Source organism: Diadema antillarum, unplaced genomic scaffold (genome assembly GCF_040938485.1).
Source record: "Diadema antillarum isolate AM-2024a unplaced genomic scaffold, OU_Dant_1.0 scf00000074, whole genome shotgun sequence".
NCBI classification, from domain to species: domain Eukaryota; kingdom Metazoa; phylum Echinodermata; class Echinoidea; order Diadematoida; family Diadematidae; genus Diadema; species Diadema antillarum.
This window is the reverse complement of record NW_027270963.1, coordinates 4,504,478-4,520,547: the sequence shown is the minus strand read 5'-3', so window position 1 is coordinate 4,520,547 and position 16,070 is coordinate 4,504,478. Positions and strand designations below refer to the sequence as shown.

General features: G+C 39.3%; 1 protein-coding gene across 1 annotated transcript in view; it reads right to left on the bottom strand.

The window, feature by feature from the left end:
• Positions 1–1,221: 1,221 nt before the first annotated feature.
• LOC139717301 (pre-mRNA-splicing factor ISY1 homolog) overlaps positions 1,222–16,070 on the bottom strand; it is a 22,243-nt gene continuing 7,394 nt past the window's right edge. The window contains exons 2-9 of the mRNA XM_071628791.1: positions 13,527–13,549; positions 12,498–12,658; positions 11,945–12,057; positions 11,062–11,179; positions 9,897–10,019; positions 8,547–8,665; positions 6,890–6,982; positions 1,222–1,329 (exon numbers count right to left, since the gene is read on the bottom strand). Coding sequence (XP_071484892.1) covers positions 1,222–1,329; positions 6,890–6,982; positions 8,547–8,665; positions 9,897–10,019; positions 11,062–11,179; positions 11,945–12,057; positions 12,498–12,658; positions 13,527–13,549 — 858 coding nt within the window. The remainder of the gene's footprint in view (positions 1,330–6,889; positions 6,983–8,546; positions 8,666–9,896; positions 10,020–11,061; positions 11,180–11,944; positions 12,058–12,497; positions 12,659–13,526; positions 13,550–16,070) is intronic.

Here is a 16,070-nt window from a genome sequence, read left to right as displayed (position 1 = left end):
CTAACTGGGAACGTCCATTTCATTGACAAGACTTTATTTTCAAAACATTGTGACATTTTAAAATTTTCACTTGACCTTTGACTCCACCGCTAAAATCTTTCCCTACAGGATCATGGTGCAGTACTGCATGTGATACCTTGTTTGATTAAGTTTATGCATTGAGTAATCTCTAAGGTATAAAGAAAAGGTGTAATTTCAGCATTAAACAGTAGAATTTTAGCATTTTCATCCTCACCTTTGACCCTGAAACTTTGACCTCATGAGCCCAAATTCCCAAGAGAATAATTATCAAACAACTTTTCTCAGAGAACCTTTATCTGGTAATACATGTATGCACTAAGTTTCGAGAAAATACCTTTAGGCATTGCATAGATATGGGAGAAATAGTGACATTTTAAGAATTTGAACGTGACCACTGCCCTTTGACCTGAGCATGTGCATCCAGAGGTTGATGGGCACAACTTCGTCCACTCTTACATACATACATACATACATATGAAATGCAAAGTTTCAATGGGATACCTCAAATTATGCTGTCCACAAAATTGATTACGGACAGAAGGACAGATAACCCGAAAACATAATGCTCTGGTGACACTTCGTGGCCGAGACATAAAAATCTAAATATACAGCATAATATACAGTACCTCAGATGAAACCTAAAAAACCCAACACAAAAAACGTCGTATGGTGAAACCAATGAGCTATTCTGTGTAAACTTTCAGACATGAGGTGGCTGCATGCAGTATGGGAGCCAAAAGGTTGTAGGTAGGCAAGGCACTTATGACTTTTCATCAGTACGTAGATCTTATTTGGTATTGGTTAGTGTGAGCTTCTGTTTGTTTGTTTGTTTTTGGCAGGAAGATGACGGGTTTCTCTGCTCTTCAACGTCATAGTCCAGTAAAGGCAATGAAAGATCCATCTGTGCAGCAATCATCTGCTTCCTTCTCACGGAGATGCAGAGAAACATGGAATGTCACTCCTCGTCCAGATTCAAGGTCATGCCGAATCCGGTCTGCTTGTGAGCAGCGGAAACTTTGGCATAAGTCTCACACCTATCAAGCATGCTGATGCAGCGAAGAGGATGCAAAATTTCACACCGATCACATGCTGAGGTTGGCACGAAACCTTATCATACCACCGCCGTTCATCTTTGTTTCAATAAAGTTCATGGGCCTGTGGGTGCCCAGTCTGCGGATCCATGGGCCCCATCCACACGTCTCAGAGTCCCATTAGCGTCTTTGCCTCATTACCCTGCTGCTGCAATGTCTCACTGGCATACTTCTCCAGAAGCTCCATCTTTTTCCGCCTCAAGAGGGCCTCCTCCACCTTGAAGTAATGTAAAAGAAAGAAGAAGAAAAAGAAAATTAATGATAAGCCAGTTCATAGTTTCACTTCCTGCATGAGCAGAAAAAGGTCACTTGCCATAGCAGGCTCGCTGGTTTTTAAATTCACCAAGATCTCATCTGTGATGTAATGATCATTCAGGTAATCTTTATAAATGGTGCCTGCCAGCACACCCACCTGACAGCAACACATTAATTTGGCAATAATGATAGAAAAAAAAAGTTAAACATTCAAAGCACAACATTAAATGAAATGGATGTTAACTGATGGGCCATTCTGGTTGCCTGGTTCATTCTTTGTCTGAAAGTTTCATAAATTGTTATGTCGAGCAAGCTTACACATTATGATGCTTTTAAAATGAATGACATGCCTAACCAATGGAGAAAAAGAGAAAGGTCATTTTTCGAAATGTGCATGTGAGCTCATGTGAGCTAAAATAAGGAACTGGCTTATACCTGCCTTTCAAAGACTACCTCATGTTCAAAACATCACATGCCTTCACGAAAGAGCTGATTGATGGAAAATTCAAAACCATTCATTATTGTGTCCTTAATGCAGACATGATCTGAAGGTGTACAGCAACTTTCAAATCAGAAAAGAAATAAAAAGAAGCATAAGTTAATACAGAAGTAGAAGCCTCTCTGAATGAGCCATTCCATTTTTCCTAGAAATGCCACTACAGATTGTCCATGTATTAGCTGTCAGAAAAGCAATATGTGAAACAGTTTGGTTGAAACTGACTTTTGGTTTGGTCAAAGTAAAAAGGAACTTCAGACTTTGGGATGCAGGATGATATTGAGGTTTGTTGAAAAAATCGGAAATCAAAAATTTTGATACATGGAAAAAGCAAAATGTGTGTAGACTGGAGAAAAAAACTCTGAAATAAGATTTAAATCTACAGAATATCATGCCTGGGATGGCTGGTTCAACAGTTGGACAAAACAGTTGGGAAGATCTCTGTGTGAAAGACTTTTGATGTTATGGCCAAGGTCAAGGGGCAATCTTCAGGCAACCCAGTGGTGTCTGAAGCCACATATCTTTGCAGAGGCTGTGTTTTTGCAATGCTCTGTTTATTCCAGAACATCAGAAGCCTTTGTAACCTCTGAATTCTCGCTATCGCCAATGACGCAAAAAGTACCCGGATGTTGATTTAAGCGTCATTTACGGTGCATTATGGGATAGTCCGGTAGCAAAGTCACTTCCGTTCGTATGCGCGTGATACGTGACTAATGCTATTTACACACATAACCGACTGTATTCTACGTGTACTTCCTGTTTTCTCGACTTGAATCACAGCTTTAATATGATTTGAAATTTCTCCATTCTTAAGAAATTGCTGTTAGTATGACTATTGGTTGTTGCTGCGAAGCTGCCATGTGTTGTTCACACGACAATAAATGAAAAAAATCTGCAGAAATAGGACCCTTACTGGCATGTGAGACATGACATGGCTGCGTGGGTGAAGTTTGCGGGTGACTCCGCAGCGCAGTACGTGCACGCGCGACTTACTAGTACACTAGTGGTAGTAGGCCTAGTGCCTACGTACTTTAATACTTGGAAAAAGTTGCTTCGGAGACGGGATAAGTTTGAGATCACGGTTTGTTTCCGATTGTGTTCGCGACATTTCGATAGAGAACAAATTAAAAACTAGATATATCGCTACGGCGACTGCTATGCCTCCGCCATAATGCATGGTTCTCCTAATAGGTCTATAGTACAATGTCTTGACAATGTTTGATGACAGTTTCACACAATTGGCAAAATATTAGAATGACAGGTTTGACACAAATGTGCTGAATGTTCACTTTCCTAGAACTAGGTTCAATTGGATGAATGATTAAAATGTCAGAGTGCAGGTATTTGGGGAACTGATGATTTTTACTTGACTTTTGACCCTTTTATAAGTTTATGCATTGAGTAATTTTCAAGGTATTGAGAAAAAGTACAATTTCAGTATCAAATGGGAAAATAGCATTAGCTGAACCTGGCCTTTGACCTTTGACCTCACAGTTCCAAAGAGAATCACTGTTAGGTTGAACATGCATAAATATGTAAGTTTCATGATGATACCTTGAGTTACTTTTGAGATATGGAGGAAAAAGTACAATTCAGCACTTTCACTTGACCTTTGACCTTTTGACCTTTGGGCAAGAAACTTCCCACAGAATATATATTGGGTAATACATGTATACATCAAGTTTAAAAAAAAAAAAAACTTCAGGCATTGCATAAATATAAGGAAAGTAGTGATATTTTGAGGAGTTGACCTTGACCTTTGACCCCCTGACCTTTGAACCATGACCCCCAACTTCCCTAGATAATCACTGCCCATTGGAACAAGCATATATACTAAGTTCCATGAAGATTCCTTGAACCATTTGCGAGATATGGAGAAAAACATGAATTTTCAACCTTTTTTTCACAAAACCTGTGACCTTTGACCTTTGACCCCGTGACCCTAAAATCCAAACAAAGTATTATCCTCCCAGGATATACCCTCATACCAAGTTTGATGTAAAACCACCACACGGTTCTTGAGATATCGACAAAAACAAAACGGGACGGACGTACAGACGGACGGACGGACGACTCGAAAACATAATGCCTCCGGCCACTTCGTTGGCGGAGGCATAAAAAGATGGGCATTCCATGACGATATCCAGGTGGGTGAATATTTTCCAGCATAATATGATTTTCAGCGTATGCAGAGATGACTGATCTGTGATGTGCACATCGATCGCATGATCAAGCAGTACGCTGTACCAGTATGTGTTAGCTTATGCGTGCAGCACAGTGGTGCATGCTAATGCAAGGCCATCCGCCGGCCGCCGGCCTAGGGCAATGCATGCGGGGACTACAGTGTACGAGTATGACAGGCCTGGCCACTTGCTGGCTCGGGCGGTACAGCCGCCTACATACAGTACTGTACTAGTATCCGTGCTCGGCGCAGCGCTATAGGTAAGGTACACGTACGCGCACGCTAGCGCTGTGCAAATTATGCCCAGCGCCGGAAGTGCCCTTGCTACGAAGTGCTCTAAATCTTGACGAAAAAGCCACATCCGGGTACTTTTTACGTCAATGGCGATAGTCCTTCTATTGCTTGACATTATATACCAGAAGCATACCTAAGCTGAAGTAATTTTATAATGATAGTGAAAAATCATCCCATCTAATATAACTCAATATCTGGAAATAAGAAACACAAACAAAAGAAAATCATAATCACATGATTTGTCACTTTTGTCAAGATTGGAGTCAAAAAGGGCCTGAGCTTTCAATCCTAGCAGAATATTTGTCAGAGGCAAAATGACAAATAGAAAGGGAAAGCAATCACATATAAGGACTACACACAACACGAACGTCAGAGGAGGGCTCGGGACACAGAACAAAGAAAACAAAAGGGGAGAGTTGGAGGTCATGAGCAAGGAGCCCAACAGGTAAAGGGAAGGGGATTAAAGGAGGTTTTTGTCAAGATCAAGACACATTTTATCGCAGTCCCCTGGCTTAGCAAAGGAGAATTAGCAGTTCTGGATAAGCTAGGAGAATGAGGACCTTGCCTTGCATGAAACCAAACAATACTCGATCTAGTTGATTAACAGAGTGTGTTTCTGCCAAAAATAGCTGCCAATATGTTAATGAGACCAATCTTGTGTGCAAGGATTATCATGGCAGCTTACCACTCTGTCCTTTGGGCTGCACCATTCTATTGTGATTTTTGTCTTCCATTGTTGTGAAAGCAATATAGTTGTTTAAAAAAACTAGAAATGTCACTACAGCGACTGGTTATACCCCCGCCAAACAACATTTCATAAGCTTTGGTCAAAACAACATTTCATAAGCTTTGGTCAAAAAACTGAGGAAGTAGTTAAATCCGCAAGATCTTTCCTTGATCTTCTGCCATTAATATGCCGTTACCATGGCAACGTACTTTCGGGTACTGTTGAAAATGCGTCTTGCACATCTACAACCGAAGGCACACATCTGTACCAAGTTTCATGGAAATTGGGCAAAAACTGAGGAAGTAGTTTGCAACACAAAATTTTCCATCATTTTGGCTCATAATATGTGAGCTGTTACCATGGCAACATACTTTTTGTCACTGTCAAGAAATGTGTCATGCTGACCTATATCCTAAGACAAACATTCAATATGAATTCCATGAGAATTGGAAGAACACTGATGAAGCAGTTTTGCCATGAAGCATTTTGCCCTATATTTTACCAATAACATGCCGTTACCATGGCAACGCACTTTTGCCACTGCGGAAATATGTGTCTTGCACATTAACATATTCAGATGAACATCTGTACCTAATTTCATAAAAATTGATCAAAAACTGTGGGAGGAGTTCGCGACGCAAGATTTGTACCCATTTTTGCCCATGATATGCCGTTACCATGGCAACGTACTTTTGGGTACTGTCAAAAAATATGTCTTGCACATCTACAACCCAAGGCACACATCTGTGCCAAGTTTTATGGGAATCGGTTGAAAACTGAGGAAGTAGTTCGCGACGCAAGATTTGCAACGGACCGACTGCCCGACCGACCGCCCGACCGACCACCCGACCGTCCGCTGATTCCTAGATACCCCCTTCAAACTTCGTTTGGCGGGGGTATAAAAACCAATATTCTCTAAATGGCCTTCTTACGCTACAAAAGAAGAATAATTTCACCTGAAATTTCTTTGTAAAAGAATGCCTTCTTCGACAGCATGTGAAGCATGCTCTAATTGATACCTTTTCTCCAGAGTCTTATACTTTCCATGAAATATGGTATCCCGTTATGAATATAGAGACATTACACAGACATCTGAGTCAAAGGGTGCATTTATCGAAAAATTTTCTGAGGCAGAATCAAGATCCTAAACGTGTTTGAGACATTTAACCATGTTTTCAAACGCACTTAGAAAAGTTGATTTGAAATGGCATTCAAAAGGCAATTTGAAATGCATTTGAGACCACGATTGCCTTTCTACGAGTAGACAAATGAATTGCTGTTTTGAAATGCATTTCTCTAAGCTGGCAAGGTCAACTTCCAGTACACTGTACATGCTGTCAGTTCAAAACAGCGTGCCTCAGTTTGACCTCTACTTCCCGGGTTGAACGGCGCAAAGCAGCTCCCAAGTGACAACACTCGAATCACCACTATATGATGTTAGATAAATGCAGCACCCCAAGAATCCTGTTTCAAACCACGCTTGTAAAAGCCACTCGAAACGCGTTCTCTCTCTCTTGAGTTAGATAAATGCAGCTGAAATTTAAATTTCAACATGCCAAGTGGTCTGGCATAAGGGAATGTAAATGTTGCGGGGGAAAAGAGCTGATGACAACTACTGTATAAGTTGTCATTTTCGCGTATAGATATTTTCGCGAATAAGGAGGTCTCGGACATTTTTGCGAGATGTTGTTTTCGCGAGTGAAAACCTTGGCTATCATAAATGTACTACATGTGTATTAACCTGGCGCATATAGCAGCATTTTCGCGTGTTGTTAAATTCGCAGTCCAAGAGTGATTTCTTTCCATTCTCAAACCCTTCTCACCTCTTTCTGTGAAGGCACTGGGACGTGTGCAACGTATCTTGGCTGGCCATCTATCGTCTCCATTGCCATCTCTTCATCTTCCTCATCTTCCGACTATTTATAAAGCACAAAAGCAAAACAAAAAACAAAGCATACAAAAGAGTTCAGTTCAGTGCAGATATCTGCCATACTGTAAAACTAGGAATGTTTGCATGCATTCTTCATTTTAAAAATTATGTGAGAGCCAAGATTCGCGAATTAAAATGCACGCGAAAGTTCTTGTCTACACTATATGCATTGAATGCCAGTGACAATTTGCGAAAATTTCATGCCGCAAAAATAGGCGGTCAGCTCCAATAAGCCAGTTCGGGGTTCCAGTTTGAGCATGAGCAGAAAAAGGTCATTTGTACCGAGAGACAGGTTGGTTTTTAATTTCACTGAGATAAGCATCTGCATTGCTATGATTATTCATGGCATCCTTATAATGGTGCCTGCCAGTACATCCACCTGACAGCAAGCCTGGTATTTGGCATTGTTAATAGAAAAAGTTTGCTAATGTATTCAAACTAGCACAATGAAATAGATGCTTCCAAAGGTGTTGATTGACGAACCATTCTGGTCACTTCATCTACACAGGTTCATTCTTTGTAAGGATACGAGTTCCATAAATTGCTTTGTTGGGCAAGCTGTTGCATTACGTCGCTTTGAATTGAGTGAAGTGCCTAACCAACTGAGAAAAATGAAAGGTCATTTGTACCCATGTGCACATGAGCTATCTCCGAACTGGCTTATTCGCAAAAATCCCATGGCGCGAAAATATCTTGCTTAACAGTACTTAATTCCTCTTGGACCTAGCCTCTATCAAGGGCCCTATCACAGTAGTAATTGCAAGAGATGCAAGCTGACAGTTGTCATGGGAGACAGAATCAAGCCACTAACAAGAGGCAAGTCCTAATGAGAGGGCCTTCGGAGATTAAGTCTGAATATCTCTAAAATAACCCATCTTGCTACTCGAGTTTGGTAGAGACAGTAAAAATCAATCATTGATTCCTGCACAGGGAAGCAGTATCACGAAAACACTTTACACTTACTGTGACAAATGGTTCATTCTTTGTTACGCACCACGTTTAATCCCAATGCATGATTAGGCCTCCAGTAATTCTTTTTCAACTCGACCATAAGCCTCTATGCTTAAAGGCAAAACAGAGTTTCCAAAAAACTGCAGAAAATGTTGATTTTTGGAGACACACGTAAAAGAAATGTGTGACATAACTTTGTGATTACGAAAGTCAGGTACATCAACTTTTATCATTTCAGACATTTTATCTCTTAATACTCTTTAAAAAAAAAAAAAAAAACTAATTATCCTGGCAAATTGCATCAGACAGACAAGTTTCTCAGTAGACCATTTTGATATATTGTATAAAAGCAAATTCCACATGGTGGGAGATGAATTTTGAGCCGTCCTGAGAACTATGTTTTTGCTGTAAATGAGTCTACATTTGGACAAACTGCATTTGTCATTTACATAGTGGGGTACGTTGCATTCAGTACCAAGCACTGTTCATGAAACAGTATCTCCTGCATGACAAAAAATGACATACATCCGGAAGAATGGCACATCCTTTAGAACGTAAATGTTTCACCCCTGCTGGCTGAGAGTGAGGACACAGCTTACCCCCGAGTCCGCCTTCACGGCATATATGTTCTCCTCCTCCTTCTCATTCTCCTCGGACACACCCTCCAGTAGACCTGCCTCCTTCTTGCTAGTCCACTCACTCACGGCTGCTGCAATCACTATGAAAGAAAAAGAGTCCGCTCAATAGCTTTTGTCCGTATCACACATACAGTTAACCCATATCTTTTTCTCAATTTATATCATTATTATCATTTTTTTTACCATTCATCTTTAGTATTTCATAAGGTAGACTATGACATTCTCCTTTATGCTACTCTTTTGTTGTAATAATGTTTTGTTAAATTTTTTTTTTTTTTTTTCAGAGGCAGAATTTTCAAAAGCACCTTGATTGATGGATTAGTAACTCATTTTCAATGTGAGAATGCATTTCAGAAAATTTAATTACTAGATTCTTTCTCAAATTGATAAATTTTAGCAAATTCTTTCTGACTATGTGCAGATTTACTGTAAATGTCAATACTTTTGCGCGATTAATTTTTCGCACTGAAAGGCTCAAAAATATATTTGTGGATTCTTGAATTCACACTGTGCTGTTCAAAATGTGCACAGAAAATTGTGAAGATATTTTTGCAGGTCTGGGGCTTCTCCGTAGCCAAACATGTGAAATATGCAAACCTTTAATGTACTACCAAAATGTCTGTGTTTACAGTAATCTCTCTCCAATATAACACAGCAAGCAAGATGTAGAGGTGCCAATCTACTGATGATATATTCATAATTTCTGCAGCAAACTTCCCCCTGGATTTAATGTGTAAGGGTAATTCCAGAATAATCTATTTAAATCTGGACTTGAAGTTTGTGCAAATGAATATATTGTCAGTCAGAAGGGTGGAGGCCATCTATGTTACTGGTAATCCTTACATATCATTAAAATCATATTTGAACAAGGCATCTTATGTTTATCTTTTTTTTTCCATGACAAGTACTGATAAGAAAATTTCAACACTTGTTGATTCTTTTTTGACAAAGAGGTTTGGTAAGTTTAATACATTCATTACATATTCAACTTAATTTACAAATCCAGATATTGTCACTCTAAATCATATCTTAATTCAAACAATTTATCTCCAGTATATTAGTACCTTAGTCTCATTCTCTTGCAATATCTTCTCATTTTGAAAATCACATTCTCATGATCATTAACAAGATTGGTGTATGATTTCCTTAGTTGACTGCTAGTTAATCCATGCTTAGCATATACCCCCCTCCCTCAAAAAAAAAAATGCCCACAAACAAGTACTGTCAAAACATAATTTGCATAGGGGTGGAAGGACTGGGGGAGCCTTCCGAAACATCTAATGATAAATTGACACATGTTGGTATACTAACATTCTTTTTCATGTTCCATCTCTAGCGGAACGAGCACTCCATCATCTTCATCCCTGTAACCGTAGTAATCTGCATCTATCAGCTTCATCATCTCTGCCCTCGTCTTCCTCGGTGGAGGAGGGGCTGTGGGCCAGAAACAGACAAAGTATCATTGTCATAGTAATCCATGCAACTCATGTCATTTGACTGCCATAATCTGTTAAAATTCACAGTAACAGTTAGGACACCACAGATACTAATGCTTCATTATCAAAAGCCCGTTGAGTGTACTTTTGAAAAGAATGATTTAGAATAACAGAAATACAGACTGATTAGAACAATTTTTCTGTGATTTCTTGGATACTTGACTGATGCTCATTTTTGTGTTTTCTTTGTTTGGAGCAAGTCATTGTATTATTATGAGAATCAAGAAGCAACTGAATTGCAACAATAGATTTCTGAGAACTCGTGAGCTGCATATTTTGCAGAAGCATGTGGCTGAAATAAACACATGCAAGAAGATGGAAATTTAATAGCATAATGATCATTCTATTCTATTCATTCTACTTTTGTAGAATTTAACATCGGTTAATGACATTTTGCTTTACTTACATATTAAAATGTTGCATAAGTACATGATGATAATGCAATTTGATAGGATCTATCATCAATTAAACCAATTCCTGTTCACATCAAATGACAATACTATAAAAGTGGAAATTTTTGCGATTTTGAAATTTTCGCGGTGTTGAAATTTTCGCGCATATCGCAAAACCAGATACTAGCGCGAAAATAAAAGCACGCAAATATTTTTGTTTGCCATATGTTCCAGTAGTTGATGTCTTGATTCCGCGAAATTAAAGACACATGAAACTCTCCTTACCCGGCCAAGCGTGAAAAATTAGTCGTGCGAAAATATCCACTTTTACAGTAAATGAAAATGTTCTAAAGTTCTTGGAGGTGTCAGGAAAAATTGAATATCTTCGTAGATAGGGCTTTATCCAGAGCAATACTTAGTACCTACGTATAGACGTAGTTGTGATCCCATCATTTTAAACAGGATCATCAATAGATCCTTTTGATAGAGCTTCCCTGTCAAAACCTAATTGTAGTATGACAAAAATAACACCAAAACATAAAACAAGACACAACAAAAACCTGCTACAAACAGGCAAGGGATCCGTACGTTCTTGTTCAAATAGTTCTCTCACTCCAGGCAGATCTTTGGCTGCACCAAAGTACTTGTAGCCTCTGTTTCCAGGCACTTCTTTGCCTTCTTGGTCAAGCATCTTTGGGCCTACTTTCTGCAAACACAAATACACAACGACAAATGATATGCATGGTGTGCAGCAAGTTTATCTATCAAGCAACGACACAGAATCTTACCATAGTATTTGTCATGAAGCTTGATTTAAAATGAATTTTATCATGGAAATGTTTCTGTCATTACCTGTGGTGCATACTGCATTTATACACCAACAGAACATGTGATATTTGTGTGCTCTGATCCAGTAACAGTATTTATCATGTTAAAAAAAACAAAAAACTATTCTATATCAGAAGAAAAAGCACATATTTTGTCAATGCAACAAAGTGGTGGATATTTTCCCCAAATACAGTACTGTATGTGGTCCACACATTTAACAACTGTTACATCATTACATGTATCTGTAACCTCTTAAGTTTCTTGTTGCACAGAATGAATTAACACTTTCATCAGGTCAGTCATTGAAAGTCATTATACGAAGACAATACATTGCTGAAACTTCCTAAATGGTATCGATAATAGATTTATCTACCATGGTAAGTAAGTAATGCAAGTAATGACAAATAAAATGCATCATACATAGTGCATTCTTATCAACACACTTATTACCCGGTACAATCACTCTGTTTGATTTCACACTCAATCCTTACCAACCTTTGATAACAGTGATTCATTATTTCTATTGCCTCATATTGATATACTGGTGCATCCATAATACTAACTTCATGAAATCTGACACAATTATATCAAAGTTGCATATCAATGAGAAATGCATGGTCACTAGATAACACAACATACATACCCTGTAGTCTGGTCCCCCAAGCTCCACTATCCTTGCCTCCCAATGACTCTTTTCTCTCAGTAGCTTGTTGATTTCGTCGTTCAAGTCACGGATTTTGAACTCTCCAAGACCGGCTGAAAATTGAAAATTAGAGTCACACCTCATGAAACAAGAACAAGAGCTTCGCCACCAAAATAATTTCCACTTTTTTGGCAACCCAGGGTACAACCTTTTTAAAGAAATAAATAATTCAACAAAATGGCTGATTTTTATTTGGTACCCCAGGATACCATTTATGTCATCAAATATCACTGGAATGGCGATTAGGATCTCAATCTGCTTTATACTGTATGATGTAATACTTGGTGAATGTAAAATTGCTATAAATAAATCATATCATATCTGACATTGTATACCACAAATATCACTGGAATGGGAATTAGGATCTCAATCTGCTTACGTTGAATACTTGGTGACTGTAAAATCGCTATAAATGAACCATATAATATACTTGTCATGCAATCCTCATCACATACAACCATCAGCAACTGAAAAAGAAATAAGTATTTCGCACCATTCTGAATCTGAGCCACCTTGCGTGATATCTCAGAAATTACTTGGCGCCTCCACTTCTCGGCCTTGTGCAGGTCTTCACACTCACTGGCGAGGTACGGCCTTCGCTCTTTCATCTTCCCATCACCCATCTGGGCAGCTCGGAAGCGAGCAAGGGCAGTCCTGAGGAAAAATCAGAAAACTTTTTTTTTTCACTTTGCTTCTGTTTCATAATTACAATACAGTTACAACAACAACAACAACAACAACAACAACAACAACAACAACAACAACAACAACAACAACAACAAACACCACCACCAACAACAACAATGACAACAACAACAACAACAACAACAACAACAACAAACAACAAACAACAATCAACAACAACAATGGTAATAAGCCACTGGCACCCTGCCAGGCAGAGGCATTAGAATCTAGGTCACAGAGTTCACTGTTGGTACAAAGACATGTCTATCCAGTAAGATAGTTTCACATATTTTTTTCATGACCAACTTGGAGAAGGATCATGGATAGGAAATATGAATAGGGGGGAACATTCACAATAAAAACAGATTATGTAACATAACACAGGCTTTAGCATGATGACACTCTACTCTCATAACTGATTTTCAGTGATCTTTGAAAGCAATCTCATGAAGGATCCAATACCCATTTGATTAAATTGAGACAAATAATTATCATGGATAGGTGATCAATCTCATTCTAATGCCATAACTCAACAGTGCCAGTGAACCACATATTACAAATTTTGCTGAGAATTTTTAAGTTCTCATAGTAATTGTGGTTCTATCTGTAATCTCAACAGCAGTCATGGAAAGTGGTGCCTACTATATTGTCCACAATGGCAGAATGTTAGTCCCAACAATAACACTATTTTAGTCTTGATGAAAAAACAAACAAACAAACAAACAAACAGACACACACACACAGCTTGTGTTTTTGAGGAATTCACTCTTCACAATGACTTCATATCAACTACAATTATGTAGATATGGAATTCACATGAGTGAAAACGTATACTTACATTGCTTTTTCTGAGTTCCGTGCCTGAATATGAAAAGAGAAAGAGGTAATATGGCTTGAGGTTATGACACATAAACATGTTCAAACAAATCCAAAGAGATTTTCCCCAGTGACTGCTAGAGTGCGGACTCTTCATACGCCCTGTACTATTGTTTTGTGAGCGCACGGGGAGCACTAGATGGCGATGGCGGTGGGCTCACCCCTCGTGCTAACACGCAAGTAAACGAACAACAGAGGAGCAGCCAAATCAAAAGTGCATACTCGCGTAAAAGCTCAAAAGCTCGCGTAATACACACTGTACAATGTTACTGTAGTACGCAAAGTCCGCCATTACTAAGTGGGTACAATGGCAGCCCCCATGAAATCACTGACACCATTGTAGAGTCCGCCCTCTAGTGGTGGGAGGAGAAAAATCTCTTTGAACAAATCTCAAAGGTCTTGACAAGGGCTCACACCTTAGAGGGGCATTCCAGACAACTTATATAAGTTTACATTACCTAGTAATAGTATATAAATTGAGTGTCATGCACAGATTTGTAAAATTCATTGTGGTCCTTGAGCAGACAAACCATTATTAGTAAACTGCTATGTACAGAGATCTCCTCCCATGCATGCACAAGCTCACTCTGAAAATCCCACAGCTTGCATGGCTTGCGCGCTGTCTGTGTTGGATTTAGTGGGACGCTTGCACAAAAGGCGCCCACAGGCAGGTAGATGGCAGGATTCACAAAAAAGAAAAGAAAAAGAAAAGTGAACCCATAATATTACCTAGAAAGTGATTAGTTTGCTGACAAATTTGAGTACGGCACCCACCTACTCTATCAGTCTGGAATAGCAATTTGGAATATATAATTGTATGCACAAGATCAGATTAGTTCTAATTTTATTTTCTCTTTTATGAATATTTGTAAAATGATGTGAGATTTCATTTTCACAGGGCTGATTTGTGCGTTGAGAGGCGAGAGCCACAAAAAAAAAACACCAAGAATTTTTAGTCAGATCAGGCCGATAGGTGCGGCAGCCCTGCATAGACCAAACCCAATGGCACTCGTGTTTTGGTGGGTTGCCGCACATCAGTTGATTAAGACTCAATTTTTGTCAAAAAGTACAGGCAGAATTTTTTTCTTCTTTTCATCATGGAGAGTGGACATGTGTAAATTAGTGTGTGAAACAAAAAATCACCAAACAAACTTGCGACAATTTTTCAATATTTTATGATATACGTCAGATGTGAGGTGGATGATAAGTGAACAGGGAGTCTCATGAGCATCTCATGAGGAGGACGGATAAACCTACTATGACTAATGTTAGTAATGAGCAGGAGCCACCCTCGCTCGCTCATGAGCGGGTTTCCCGGGCTGAAGTGAAATAAATTTAAGTTAATTTAGATCTAGACCTCTAATAGGTTCGCGCATAGGCACTAGATGGCGCTGTCGCGGATGCATCCCAAAAGTCAATGCATAAATCGTTCCCGATTCCATGCGATCGTTTTGCTATCGGCAGGTTGCTCTGTCAGGATTGGTCGTATGAATATTCTTTTTCTGATCTGCTACTGTATCAGTACTGCTGCTCTCTAAAGACAGCCATCCTGTGAGGAAATGCGACCGATATGTCATAGAATCAACAGCGAAATGCGAGGCTAGTCTTTAAATTTGAATCGATCACATGCAAGTTTTCTGTGAAAAATTGCAATTAATCAATGAGAGTGTCCAAAAAATTGAAGTTCTAGTGTTTTTTAACAATCTTGAATGCTTGTACGAGCTTTCTTTTACCAAGGCATGGTAGCGCAGAGTAGCGCATAGATGCAATGAGTACACAAAGTAGGGCTTGCAGGAACGATTTTCACATGATATCGGTGAGTGAGCAGTCTTCGTTCGCGCTTGCGGGAAGAAACCCGAGCGCGTATCTATACAGTTATACTGTATGATACGATAACGTGTTACGTGAATGGAGGTATGATGGTATTGTACTTTTGTAGGCAGAATTTGTTGTGTGTCCAAAGCAGTTTCATATTGTTGTTTCCTTACGATAAATTATTCTCCAGTTCGTGTAAAATGGAAAAACGCGACATTTAAAATGCACATGACTGCGTTATTCTGGTCCATTCACTAGTACTGTCAGTATGCGCTAGTATAGTGGCACGGCAAACTGGCGACGGACAAAGAATTCGGCGACTCACACAACTCACGGCCCTGTGGCCCCTGGAGTTGAGCGCAGCGAAGCAGTGGCGACACGAATGGGACACATCCTGCGGCTGCTTGGATTCTCGCAGGGCTGCGCTAGCAAACGAGCTGATAGCAGAAGATTTGTATTTCAGAGTGCGTAACGGACGCCTAGTAGCCTTGGCTTAGCGATAGCAAGCCATTATCACAATTATCGCGATATCGAATTCCCATGCGACGGAATGGAATGATAGAATCTAGATCTACATATTTTTAGACATATTCAAGGACAGTTTAGTTTTCTCTCTTTTTCTTCCGGATTCCAAACAATATCCAAAAAAGCAAACATCACGCATGACATTTGATATAAATTTATACCGGTA